A 12,261-nucleotide genomic window follows, 5' to 3' on the forward strand; every position below is an offset into this window, starting at 1 on the left:
CCCCCACAGACATACACAGTGCGGTTAGTCTGCAGGACCGTGGTGGCCTGCGTGTCCCTACGGTGCGGTCAGTCTGCAGGACCGTGGTGGCCTGCGTGTCCCTACGGTGCGGTCAGTCTGCAGGACCGTGTGACCTCCATGTCCCTACGGTGCGGTCAGTCTGCGGCACCATGTGACCTGCGTGTCCCTACAGTACGGTCAGCCTGCAGGACCCTGGTGGCCTGCGTGTCCCTACAGTGCTGGGCACTATGCCACTGGTAATCAGACATGACCCGGTGCATTATGGGTAGCATGGTTGTAAGCTTTCTCTTTTTATTACTGTTTCTCTTTTTTCGTTGCCAACCGTCTTTCCAACATCAGCAGGGTCCCGCATGGTGGACAGGTTTCGGAGCTTCCAGACTAAGACAGACTAGGACGCAGTCCTGTTTCCCCAAATGACCCAGTGGAAAGTCTGTGGGTCCCAACAGAACACTGTCTGATGCAGTCCTGGGAGATGGGCCCTCCCCCAGGTTGGAAGCCACTCACAATAAGCAGAGGCCACAACTGGACGCAAGCAGAGCCGTCGTGGACGCAGTGCTGGACCGACAACCCGCTCTGTTGTACGCGGGGCACCGTGAGTCTGCACTGACCTGACGGAAACTAACAACGCGACCACCACGAGGCCAGGTTCCCGTGAACAATGACATCAACAAACTCGGCACGTGTCTGCAGGGGGAGTGTTTATTTTGAGCTGCACACGGGCGGACCACTCCGGAGGCTCCGGGGGGCGCCATGGTGGGCCCCCGTCCTGGGCCTTCACTTCCAGCGGCCTCCCACGCGGCCTTTCCCTGCCCCCTTCCGGCTGTAGGAGAAGAAGGCGTTTCAGGAGGGAGGGACCTCGCCAATCTCCAAAGAGAGCCCCAGACCCTCCATCAAAAAGGCTGTCCCCCAACAAATATCCAGTCTGCGGCCCAGAGCACACCACGGACAGAAGGTCCTCTCAGGGTCACAGATGGCAGGAGGCGCCAGGGGTGAGTGAGGGCAGGGTGTTCAGGCCAGGGCTGGGAACTCTTGGTGAGTACGGGTCACATCACGGAAGGAAGGGGTGGATGCAAGAGGGGCTGGAGAAGCTGGGGTGACAGAGACTGGACATGAGAGAGAGAGCGGCGGGGAGAGACACAGAGAGAGAGAGACACTGAATTCCAGGGAGATACTTTCAGCCCTGCAGGAAGAGATCACTTCTAGCAGAGACTCCAGGCCGCAGAGAACCAGAGAGCAGGAGGCAGAGAGGGGAGAGAGGGACAGAGAGGAAACAGTGAACAAGAAGGAAGGAAGGGGGACGGGGCAGACAGAGATAGACCTGAGACATACACACAGGGCCAGGGCGAGTGGCAGAGCCAGACGAGCAGAGAAAGGGCGGGAGACACAAGGAGAGACAGAGGAGAGGTCCCCAGAGTCGGAGAGAGAGGACAGGAGAGGGAGACAGAGACAAAAGAGGATGGGGAGAGAGAGACAAGGAGGGAGAGAGAGAGAGAGGGAGAGAGAGAGAGACAGAAAGGGGAGAGGGAGGGAGGGAGAAAGACGGGTAGGGAGAGAGAGACAGGGAGGGAGAGAGACACGGGGAGGGGGAGAGAGACACAGGGAGGGAGAGAGAGAGGCGGGGAGGGGAGAGACACGGGGAGGGGGAGAGACAGACGGGGAGGGAGAGAGACGGGAAGGGAGAGAGAGAGATGGGGAGGGAGAGAGACATGGGGAGGGAGAGAGACATGGGGAGGGAGAGAGACACGGGGAGGGAGAGAGAGACGGGAAGGAGATGGAGGGTGGGGAGAAGGAACACAGAGACGGCGGGGGACCGTCCTGAAAGGTCCGAGGCTCACGGGGGTGGGCAGGGGCAGGTGGGCTGGGCTGGGAGCCCGGCTCTCACTTACAACTTCTGGGCGTGGCTGATGCGGTTGTACAGCACGTTGATCTGTGGGGGCGGGAGACAGATGCTGGGACAGCCAGCAGGGACGGCGCCCTGCCCCTCGACGGCCCAGCCCACCCCGCCGCCCGCCCGGCGCAGTCGCCGTCACCTCATATTTCTGCTGCTTCATCTTCGCCATCAGGTCAAACTTCTCCGACTCCAGCTGGTGGATCCAGTCGGACAGCTCCTGGGCCTTATCCCTGGTGGGGCGAAAGGGCTGTGACGGAGGGGAGTCAGGCCATGCTCTGGACCCAGGGACCAGAGAGGTTGGGTGGTCTGTCCAAAGCCACACAGCAAGCCTGTGAGCTCAGCATTAGTGGCGCCATTTTGTTAACGTTTGAGACTCAATATTCAGAGTGACTTTAAGGGTTTTAAACTGTGTCTGCTTTCTCCACTCGCAGCCTGGAGGCTTGACATTTCCCCTGAGGGAGGACGATGTCATGGCTGAGAGCCCAGGCTCTGGAGTCACAGGGCCCTGGGTTCAAATCCCAGCTCTGCCACGCTCTGGTTTGTACACCATGACCAAGCGACGTGCTCTAGGATCCCATTTCCTTCTCTTAAAAATGAAGAAATAAAACTATGAAAGAGAAGGCCGGCTGCCTGCCCAGTGCCCCTTCTCCCGTTGTTTCTTACAGCAGAACCTTATGCACTAAGCCTGGCTGTAAAACGGTATTTCCCACTCCCCCTGCAGGTAGGGGTGACCGATGGGATGAAAGGGGGTCACTGGACGGGACTTCAAGGAAAACCTTCGTGGCTCAAACCTTGCAATTTCTTCCTGCTCCCTGGACAGTGAACATGATGGCTGGGGCTTCAGCAGCCACGCTGGGCCACGAGGTGGTGACCTTGTGGATGGAACGGGGCTAAAGGCAGTGGAGCAAGAAAACTAAAGTCTGGTTCTCTGGGTGACTGTGAGGCCTACGTGGACCACCTGCCTCCAGATCTCTTCCATGGGGAAACTACCGGCCTGGCTTATAGGCGGCTGTGTCGGACCTCAGTTATCACCATCCAGACTTGACCTTAACTGGTAGGATGTGTGGCTGACACAGTCCAGGTGTAGTACCTGGCACAGAGTGAACCGTCCGTGAAGCGGGCTGTGACTTCTCATTGTCCTTTTGCCAGATAATGGCTTTCAAATGTCCTGTCCTCTCTGAGGCATTTTATTTAAAAACTTGTAGCCCTCCTAAGACCCTAGTTTTTCTAATACATAAAATGTAGTTAACTTGAGATCCTCAAAACCGTTATGGGCCACAAATTATGAATGTGTGTGTGTAGCGGGCAACAGGGGAAGAGAAAAAGAAGCGGTAAGACGGACACTTCACTAGCTGTCCTCAGTCCGTTCCAGCCCCGGGTGACGTGTGTGGCATGTGCTCCACAAGGCAGAGGCCGGTTTTGCAGAGTCACTGCCCTTCTTCCGGGGCGGGCGGCGTGTCTGTTTACACACCGCACAGGGACTCGTCACTGCTCCGTGGTGGGTGCGCTGGAGTCAATCCCGACTCCCAGCAGCCCAGGGTGCCGCCGCCTAGAACTGCCCCGGAGGGTTTTCGGGGTGCAGACCAGGCCGCTGTCCTGCGCAGCCGCTGGGCGGGAGTCATTAGCAGCTGACAACTTGACCGCTGCACCACTAAGGGCTCCTTGTCACTGACTCCAGAACCCGCTTGGCTGTAGGGTCCGGCAGGTGATAGAGGAGGGAGTGAAGCGTGGGGCTCGTCCAAAGGCAGGAGATGTCGTTGATGCGGCGATGCCCCACGGAGACTCAGGACGGGCCCCTCCTTCAAGACGTGGGGAGCGGTTTTCAGCTGGCCCCTGCCCACCAGGACTTTCCCTTCACACCTGAGTTCGGTCCCACCCAGGACCAGTCAGCTGGGTCTCCTGATACGTTAACAGGGGCTGCTGATGGTCATTCCTTCAGGGACCTCATCCTCAACCCTGGCATTCCCTAGTCTAGGCCGTGGCTCGTGAAGTCAGTACCTTCAAGCACTGCAGAGGGGACACAGGGATGCTGTGTTCTGGCCACTGCGCCACGTACCAGCTGGGTGGCCCCGGGCATGCTACTTCAGCTCTCTGAGCCTCACTTTCCTTGGGGAAAACCCTATGGGCACAGTTTTACTCAGACCCGAGGAGACGCCATGAGTCAGAGCAGACACCACAGCGACTGGTTAGTACCAGTGACACTCCACACAAGAGGCAACAGAGGCCCAGAGAGGGAGAGCCGGTGGCCCAAAGTCACACAGCACCCGGGCTCAGACCCGGGGCTTGTGCCCCACAGGGCTGGGTGTGTGTCCTGCAGCGTTCTGGCTGCCCCAGGGGCTGGCCCCTCATCGCCCCATGGCTCCCGGCCCGGCGCCCCCAGGCCACCTACCGGAGCTGGTCTTCGCCCAGGTGGTCGATGTTCAGGGGCTTCTTACGCTCAGACAGGATCCGCTGTTTCATCTCCCGCCCGGTCTGGCGCTTACCCCGCTTCTGCTCAGCCTGAGGACGGGGCGGGGAGACCCTGAAACCTGAGCATGGGGTGTCTGGATGCTCTTCACTCAGGATGCTGGGGTCTGCACTCACGGCCTTCCTCCCTCAGACCCGGGAGCCCAGCGCCCCAACACTCCTCCCTCAGACCCCAGGCCAAGGCGCCCATCGTCTTCCAACCAGCATAAACCAGAAGTCTGGGCCCTCAACTCCCTCCCTCCCTGGGAACCCAGGCCTCAGACTCCCACTGGCTGAACTCACCTTGACCAGGTAACCCCCAAAATGGGCCCCCATGTTGGACAGGACCTTCTTCTTCTTGGCATCGTCCTCTGCTCGTTTCTTGGCCTCCTCTTCTTCCTTCCGCATCTTCTCCTCCTGTGGGAAAGAAAGAGTTAACTCAGGAAGCCAGGGATGGGGGTGCCTTGGATGGGGGATGGGGGACAGGCGCTCACTGCAATGCTGCTGGCCAGTCTCCAGATACCAGAACTAATACCCATACTGGAACCTTCTGGAACTGGCAGACACGCCAGAGGTCTGGCCTGGCTCTTCTGCCGGCTATGTGACCTCCTGCAAGTCCCCTCCCCTCTCTGGGCCTTAATATACCCTTCAGCAAAAATTAAGCTGTAGGAGTGGGGGAGGGGTGTTCTTGGTTCTTCCAGGTCCCTCCAACCTGAAATGGCCAATTGTGAACTTTGCTGTGTGACCTCAGTTGAGATACTCATCCTCTCTGGGCCTCCCTCTCCCATCCACGAGCTAACAATGACTGTCCTCATTGAGGGGCAAGGCGGGTACCAGGTGATGGAAGGAGACTCGGGGCACTAAGGAGGCTGATGGTCTGGAGACTGGGATGTCTAGTGGGCATCACCACGTTCCAGAAACTCTGCATCAGAAGTTTCGGAAACAGTGGCTGTTCCAGCCGAACTCCCTACCCATGGGGTGCCGGGGTCCGCACCGGCTCGGTACGCACAGCACGTCCTGCCTGCGTCCGTTTCCTATTGCTGCTGTAGTCTGCAAGTGTCGTGGCTTCAAGCCACACAAACTCATGGTCCCACGGGGGAAGCCATCATAAATGAGTCCTAGGGGGTAACACCAAGTAGCAGGGCTGTGGTCCTTTCGGAGACTCAAGAAGAGATCTGTTTTCCTGCCATTTCCAGCTTCCAGGGCCACCTAACACTTCAAAGAGTTAAAAAAAAGAAGAAGAAATAAAGGCCAGGTGTCACTCTGAGGACTAAGGTGTGCCTGAGCCACACCGCGGTATTTTCAGCCACTGAGATGCATGCGGGAGGTGGCAGTGAGTAAGGAGGACGAGGAAGCATGGATGCCTTCGAGTGATGGTGCTGGTGGGCACGTCCCATAGCCCAGGGCCTCGCAGAGGAACGGACAAATGTCGCGGAAGTACAGCCGGAGGCTCCTGACGAGCGAGAAGGGCAAGGCTTTGTCTCACGTAGTGGTATCCGGAGGGACCGGTGCCTGGGCAAGGCCATCCTGCTTGGTGAAGCTGGGGGACGATGAGGGGAAGGCAGGCCTTCTACAAGAAGGGCTGACACGGTGGCTGCAACGATGGGCTCAGGCACAGCGAGGACTGTGGGCGTGGTGCAGGGCCGGGCGGCGATTCGTCCCGGTTTCTGAGTCGGAGCCGCGCGATGCGCGTAACAGCAACTCGAGAGGGCTCCTGCATTCCCTGCCTCGTCCTCTCGTCCTCCGCCTTCAAGGCCACCAGCGGAGCCTCTCCGAGATTCTCTCCGCCTCTCCCCTCCCGCCTCGCTCTTACGAGGACCACAGTGATTCCACTGCGCCAGCCCCGAGCTCATGTCTCAGGGCCCTTCACTTGAGCCCATGGGCAAATCCCTCTTGCCCTCTAAGGCCCCGTATCGGCGGGTCCCAGCGATTAGGATGTGGGCATCTCTGGGGGGATCTCTAAGACAGCCACCACACCACCCTATTCCGAGGCTTTCAGAGTGGGAGACACTCGGACGGGGATCAGTGCAGGAGGTCCTGGACAGAGTGGGAGAACAACGTGGAACAGAAATTAGAAGCACAAAAAAAGACCAGGATCACTGGTCTGATAGATCCTGATGAGACCCCCAAAACTGTGGCCCCTAGTCACCCTTCAGGCCTGGAACTGGACTCACTCCTGCGGCTTCAGGCCAAACAACAGACAGGCCTACAGGGTGAACATTTCCATCAGGTAGGTACACTCCTCGGAGCGATCAGTCCTGGGAGATCAGGGCAGTGTTTGCTCAGGGAGACGGCTGGGGGCCAGGAGTGCATGGAGGGAAGGACACCGGGAAGAGGGAACTACAGGGAGGAAGCGGGGAGAGAGCTGTTACACTGTGGGGAACTGCAGTCGATGTCTTGAAACAAAATGTGTATGAACTGCTGTGTGGAAAATGAACTTGCTCTGTAAAGTTTAACCTAAATCACAATAAAAATTGAAAAAAAGAGGGGGAAGTAAGCTGATAAGAGGGGCCTAGTACCATGAAGAAAGAAGAGCCGCGAGCAGAGGGCATCCTTTGGGCCCTGGGTCCCTGTGCTGGGAGCCTCCTAGACCCAGGGGAAGACCGATGCCAAGACACACGGAGATCTCCACGGGACACTGGGCCACAGATGCTGAGCGGAGACAGACCTTTGTCCTGACCCGTGAGCCAACGGAGCGAGCAAGTCTTTGTCTGGAGTTGGCGCCTGAGTCTTTGGGCTGCCAACCAGAATGGAAAGAATGAGAACAATGACACATGCTGGGAAACGTGTGACCACTATCACTGAGTAATCAATACTCGTATGGAAATCGCTAAATGAGAACCAATTTGCTGTGTCAACTTTCACCTTAAATAATTAGATATTATACAATTAATTATTATTCAAAAGACAGGTTAAGCCAGAGTCATTGGCCGCCATCTTGCTATCACCAAGAGGAAAGCCTGAGTGAGAATGGGGTGTCCACTGGTGTGACCAACATATCGGGACACGAGATTTTCAGCGCCCAGAACGGGACCATCCAGGGAGAAAGAGAACAAGCTGTTCACCCTGGTGTCCAGAGGAAGACGGACAGAGAGCCGGGAACAGACAAGCTGGGTCGTTGTGGTCTTGGTTGAGTCCGTGGATCCAGCCATACTTGAGGCAACCCAAGTCCTGAACTTTTAATTACTACATGAGTCAACACAACTTTGTTGTTTGTTTGACTAACCCATTTAGATTGGGATTTATGTCTCTTCCAACAGAAAGATTCTTAACTGACAGAGAATGGGCGCTTTCTCCAGATCACAGAGAAATTCACAAATGGAAAACACAGCATCCGTAGGGCCATGGCCACAGGGGACATCAAGTTCAATGAACATCACATCCGAGAACACTGTTCTGCATCCGACTTTGGTGGGTGGTGACTGGGCTCTTGGGGGCTTGTGAGAGGCCATCTAAGATGCAACAGTTGGTCTCTCCTTGTCCACGGCCAAGAAGAGTGAAGAAAATTGAAGACACATGGCAAAAATTAGTCCAAGGGACTAGTGGACCATGGAAACCTCAGCCTCTGCGGCCCTGAGACCAGAAGAACAAGATGGTGTCTGGGTACTGCTGCCAACCACTCAGAAAGGGATCGAAATAGGAGATCCTGGATGAGCAGGAGAAAATGGAACAAAACTCAAATTTATAAAAAAGACCAGGTTCACTGGTCTGATAAAGCCTGGTGAACCCCCAGACCATGACACCGAGTCACCCTTCACGCCTGGAACTGAACTCACTCTGTGGGTTAATCCAGCCCATTATTAGCCAGGCCTACTAGCTTGAGGTTGTCAAAGACTTCACATTGCTTGGTTCTACAATCAACACCAATGGAAGCAGAAGTCAGGACATTAGATGACTTATAGCACTGGGCAAGGTGGCTGCAAAGGAACTGTTTCCGGTGCTGAGGAGCAAGGATGTCTCCTTGAGGACTAAGGTGCCCCTGACACAAGCCATAGTATTTTCACTCGCCTCGTATGCATGTGGGAGCTGGACAATGAATAAGGAAGACCGAAGAAGAGTTGATGCTTTTGAGTTGTGGTGCTGGCGAAGAATGCTGAAAGTACCATGGACTGCTAAAAGAACTAACAGATCTGTCCTGGAGGAAGTGCAGCCGTCATGCTCCTTGGAAGTGAGAATGGCCAGACTTCGTGTCATCTACTTTGGTCACGTTGTCAGAAGGGACCATTACCTGGAGAAGGCTGTCATGCTTGGTAAAGTGGAGGGTCAACCAAAGAGGGGAAGGCCCTCAATGAGATGGATTGACGCAGTGGCTGTGAGGATGGGCTCAGGTATAGCAGGGATCATGGAGCTGGTGTGGGACCGGGCGGCGTTCCGTTCTGCTGTGCATGGGGTCGCTGTGAGTCGGAAACGACTCCACGGGACCTAACAACAACTGGGTGAACATTCCCACCAGGGGGGTGCAGTCCTCAGAGCCGAGCCGGGGGGACCAGCGCGCAGCATTTGCACAGGGGCTGACTCAGAGGACAGGACGCACAGGCAAGAAGGACCCAGGGCAGAGGTAAGCACCTCGAGGACGTGGGAGGAGAGCTGGCACACCGTGGGGGCTGCATCAGTCACAAAACGGAGGTGCATGAAGTGTTGCATGCAAAACAAGCTGCTGTCAGCTTCCACCCAAATCACAATTTGACAAAAAGAAAACCGCAGAGCAGCCAGCGAGCGAAGGTGGCAGCGTCGGGGCTCCCGGGGGGCTGGGAGGGGGTACCCACCGCCAGCTTGGCCTGCCGTTCCCGCTCCTTCTCGGTCCGGAAGCGTTGCTGCTCGGCTCTCTCGGCTCGGCGGCGCTCCTGGAGGCGAGAAGTGAGCGAGTGGTCCCCGGGCGCCACGCCCCAGCGCAGGCGCAGAGAGGCGGTGAGCGGGGTGGGTGTGGCCGCGCGCTGGGGGGCACTGGGAGCCTAACCCCGCCCACCGTCCTCCCTGGCTCCCTAGGCCCCAGAAGTGGAGACGGGGTGAGGAGAGAAGGCGGGACCCGAGTCCCCGACTCACAATGCGCTCCTTCAGCGCCACCAGCTCCTCCTCCTCTTTCTTCCGCTGCTCGAAGTGCACGTCGATGAGCGTCTGCAACTCCAGCAGGTCCTTCTCCATGCGCTTCCGGTGGATGTCCTGCCGGCAGAACCGGGAGCCCGGTGACGCCCAGAGCAGTGCCCGGGCCCGCGGAAGGGGGCGTTCTCAGACATGCCAGCGCGCCCTGGGCGTCAGGGGGCGCTCTTCGCAGCAAGAATGAACGGGCTTCCACGCTCACTTGCCAGCAGGGGGCAGTAAGGCGGGTGGTTCTGACACCAGGAAACTCTTCAGATGCCCCCCCCAAGGGAGGGCGTTCAGCGACCTAATTCATACATTCATTGCCTGGGGGTGCGATGCTTTTTACTTACATCGAAGTCCACGCGTTCCCCTTCTGGGATCTTTGGGGGGATCAGTGGGGGCACCACAGGACGACTGGGTGGGCAGAGGGAGAGAAAGCACGTGAGTTGTCTGACCTCCCTGCTCAGATCCCGCGCTGCATTATCCAGTAGGGCAGCCACAAGCCCTGTGTGGCTTCTGAGCACCCCAATGCCTCTAACACTCTGCTGTCCATTCCATTCGGGTTCTTAGGGAGTGACCCACAGCGCCCCCAGAGGACAGAGTAGAACTGCCCACAGGGTCTCCAAGGCTGTCAATCTTCACAGAAGCAAAGCCCAAACCACACCCACTGCCGTGGAGTCCATTCTGACCCACAGCGCCCCTAGAGGACAGAGTGGAACTGCCCACAGGGTCTCCAAGGCTGTCAATCTTCACAGAAGCAAAGCCCAAACCACACCCACTGCCCTGGACTCCATTCTGACCCACAGCGCCCCTAGAGGACAGAGTGGAATTGCCCACAGGGTCTCCACGGCTGTCAGTCTTCATGGAAAGACACTGCCTCATCTTTCTCCCAAGGAGTGGCTGGTGGGTTTGAACTGCAGATCTTTTGGTTGACAGCCAAGTGCTTTGCTTCTGTGAAGACTGACAGCCTTGGAAACCCTGTGGGGCAGTTCCACTCTGTCTTCTAGGGGCTGTGAGTTGTAACAGACTCATGGGCAATGGGTTTGGTTTTCAGTTTGAAGCGGTCTGATGAGGTCTCACCGCCTCAGCTGACCTGCCAATCTTAGGATCTTCACCATCAGAATGACCAGTGTCTGCCTGGGTTCCCAGAAAGACCAGACTATATCCAACCACCAGACTTCGTTCCCAGCCCCGTCTGCCTAGACTGCCCTTTCTAACCTCCTTTAGCTAGGGATGCCTCATCCCTCCAGACTCAACTAGCATCTCCTCCAGGAAGCCTTCCTGGATTGCCTAGGGCAAATCTATCGGGATTTCCATGGGCTCTGGTACTCTGGGCTAACAGCTCTACTCGTCACTGTCTCAGGGTCAGTGCCACCAAAGAGGGATGGGTGACAGGCTCTGCCTGGCCAAACCCAGAGGGAAGCTCGCAGACGGGGGCGGGATGGAGGGGCGCTGGCCGCCTCCTCTTTGTTCCAGTCCCTGACTCTCCTTCCGTCTTTTCCCCCCACTGTGTCTCCGCAGTGGGGGGAATCTTTAGGATGCCATGACCTGGAATCCCAGCACAGGGTCTCACCTGGGTTTGGGGCGTTCCTCTTCTGGTGATGGGGGTGGGGAATACAAAAAGATAATTAGCAGAAGTTCACAGTGGGGGTGGCGCCTGGCACCCCTTGGAGAACACTCCCCCAACCTCAGCCCCCTAGGGTCCGTTGCCCTCCCGGCCCTGTCAGGAAGGGGTAGGGGGGAAAAAGGGGAGGAGGCAAGTCAGGGTGGCCATTGGAAGAGCGACACACGCATGATATACATTCAGAACTGGTGTGGGGGGTCGTCTCCTCCCTCCTTTCTGGGCACCCAGGAGTCCAAACCCCAAACCCTCCACCACCTACACCCAGAGCGCCTGCCCTCCTCCATGGAGACCCAGCAGTGCGAGACCTCAGCCTTTACTTCTTCAAGGACCCAGGGGTTCTGTCTCCAGCAGCTACCCCCTCAGGAAACATGAGTCCCCATGCCCACTTGTTAACTCTTCCGCAACCCTAGAATCCAGGCCCCAACCTTTGAATGTATATGGGGAACAAGTATCACACACAGGGTCAGGGGCGAAGATGAGGAGGGATGGCGTGGCGCCTCTCCGCAAACATCCAACCCTTCTTTAAATACTCCTCCAGCTAGGGGAGGAAGGTTTGGGTGTCGGTCCCTTTAAGAAGGAAGGGAAAGGGTTAAAGCCAGCGCCAGGCAATTTCCCTTCGCGGCCACAAGAGGGCGCGGGGGCTCTCTGGGGCTTAAAGGACCGGGTCCAGGGCGGGTGCAGGCGGGAAGTGGCAGTCAGGGCCCGATGACATCGGGGGGTCTCCTCGGGCCCCCGAGATCGGTCTCGGGAAGCGAAGCGGTCGCGGTTACCTCGCTCGGCCGCAGGCTCCGGCTCCTCGGGGGCTGGGGAGGGGGCAGGCGGAGAAGCGAGGATTTGGGAGGCGGGGAGGGGGCGAGGGGCAGGGGCGGCCACGCCGGATGCAGGAGGGGAGAGAAGGCAGAGAGGGAGAGGCTGTTAATGGGACTGGAGACCCCCGGGAGCGCCCACCCCAGGCCCAGCCACCGCCCTGGCCCCCAGCGTCCCCACCCCCACCCAGCCCCAGACCCCCAGAGCCCCGGACCCCGCGTCCAGCTCCAGACCTGCGGGATCCAACACCTCACCTTCATCCTCTTCAGCAGCCTCTTCTTCTGCAAGGGGCGTGAGGACAGGGAAGGGGAGGCTTAGGGACTCCAGGATCCCAGGTTAGCCCCCCAAAACCAAACCCACTGCCATGTACTCGTGCCCCTCACAGCGCCCCTAG

At 57.8% G+C, this 12,261-nt stretch overlaps 1 protein-coding gene across 1 annotated transcript in view; it reads right to left on the reverse strand.

Annotated features, from left to right (window-relative positions):
• Positions 1-795: 795 nt before the first annotated feature.
• The window catches only part of TNNT1 (troponin T1, slow skeletal type), a 12,891-nt gene continuing 1,425 nt past the window's right edge, over positions 796-12,261 (reverse strand). The window contains exons 3-13 of the mRNA XM_007957267.1: positions 12,122-12,148; positions 11,831-11,863; positions 11,010-11,031; positions 9,787-9,850; positions 9,401-9,517; positions 9,124-9,201; positions 4,661-4,774; positions 4,302-4,411; positions 2,052-2,142; positions 1,908-1,948; positions 796-841 (exon numbers count right to left, since the gene is read on the reverse strand). Coding sequence (XP_007955458.1) covers positions 796-841; positions 1,908-1,948; positions 2,052-2,142; positions 4,302-4,411; positions 4,661-4,774; positions 9,124-9,201; positions 9,401-9,517; positions 9,787-9,850; positions 11,010-11,031; positions 11,831-11,863; positions 12,122-12,148 — 743 coding nt within the window. The remainder of the gene's footprint in view (positions 842-1,907; positions 1,949-2,051; positions 2,143-4,301; positions 4,412-4,660; positions 4,775-9,123; positions 9,202-9,400; positions 9,518-9,786; positions 9,851-11,009; positions 11,032-11,830; positions 11,864-12,121; positions 12,149-12,261) is intronic.

This window comes from Orycteropus afer, unplaced genomic scaffold, assembly GCF_000298275.1.
Source record: "Orycteropus afer afer isolate SDZICR_OR568_19922 unplaced genomic scaffold, OryAfe1.0 scaffold00726, whole genome shotgun sequence".
Taxonomy (NCBI): Eukaryota; Metazoa; Chordata; class Mammalia; order Tubulidentata; family Orycteropodidae; genus Orycteropus; species Orycteropus afer.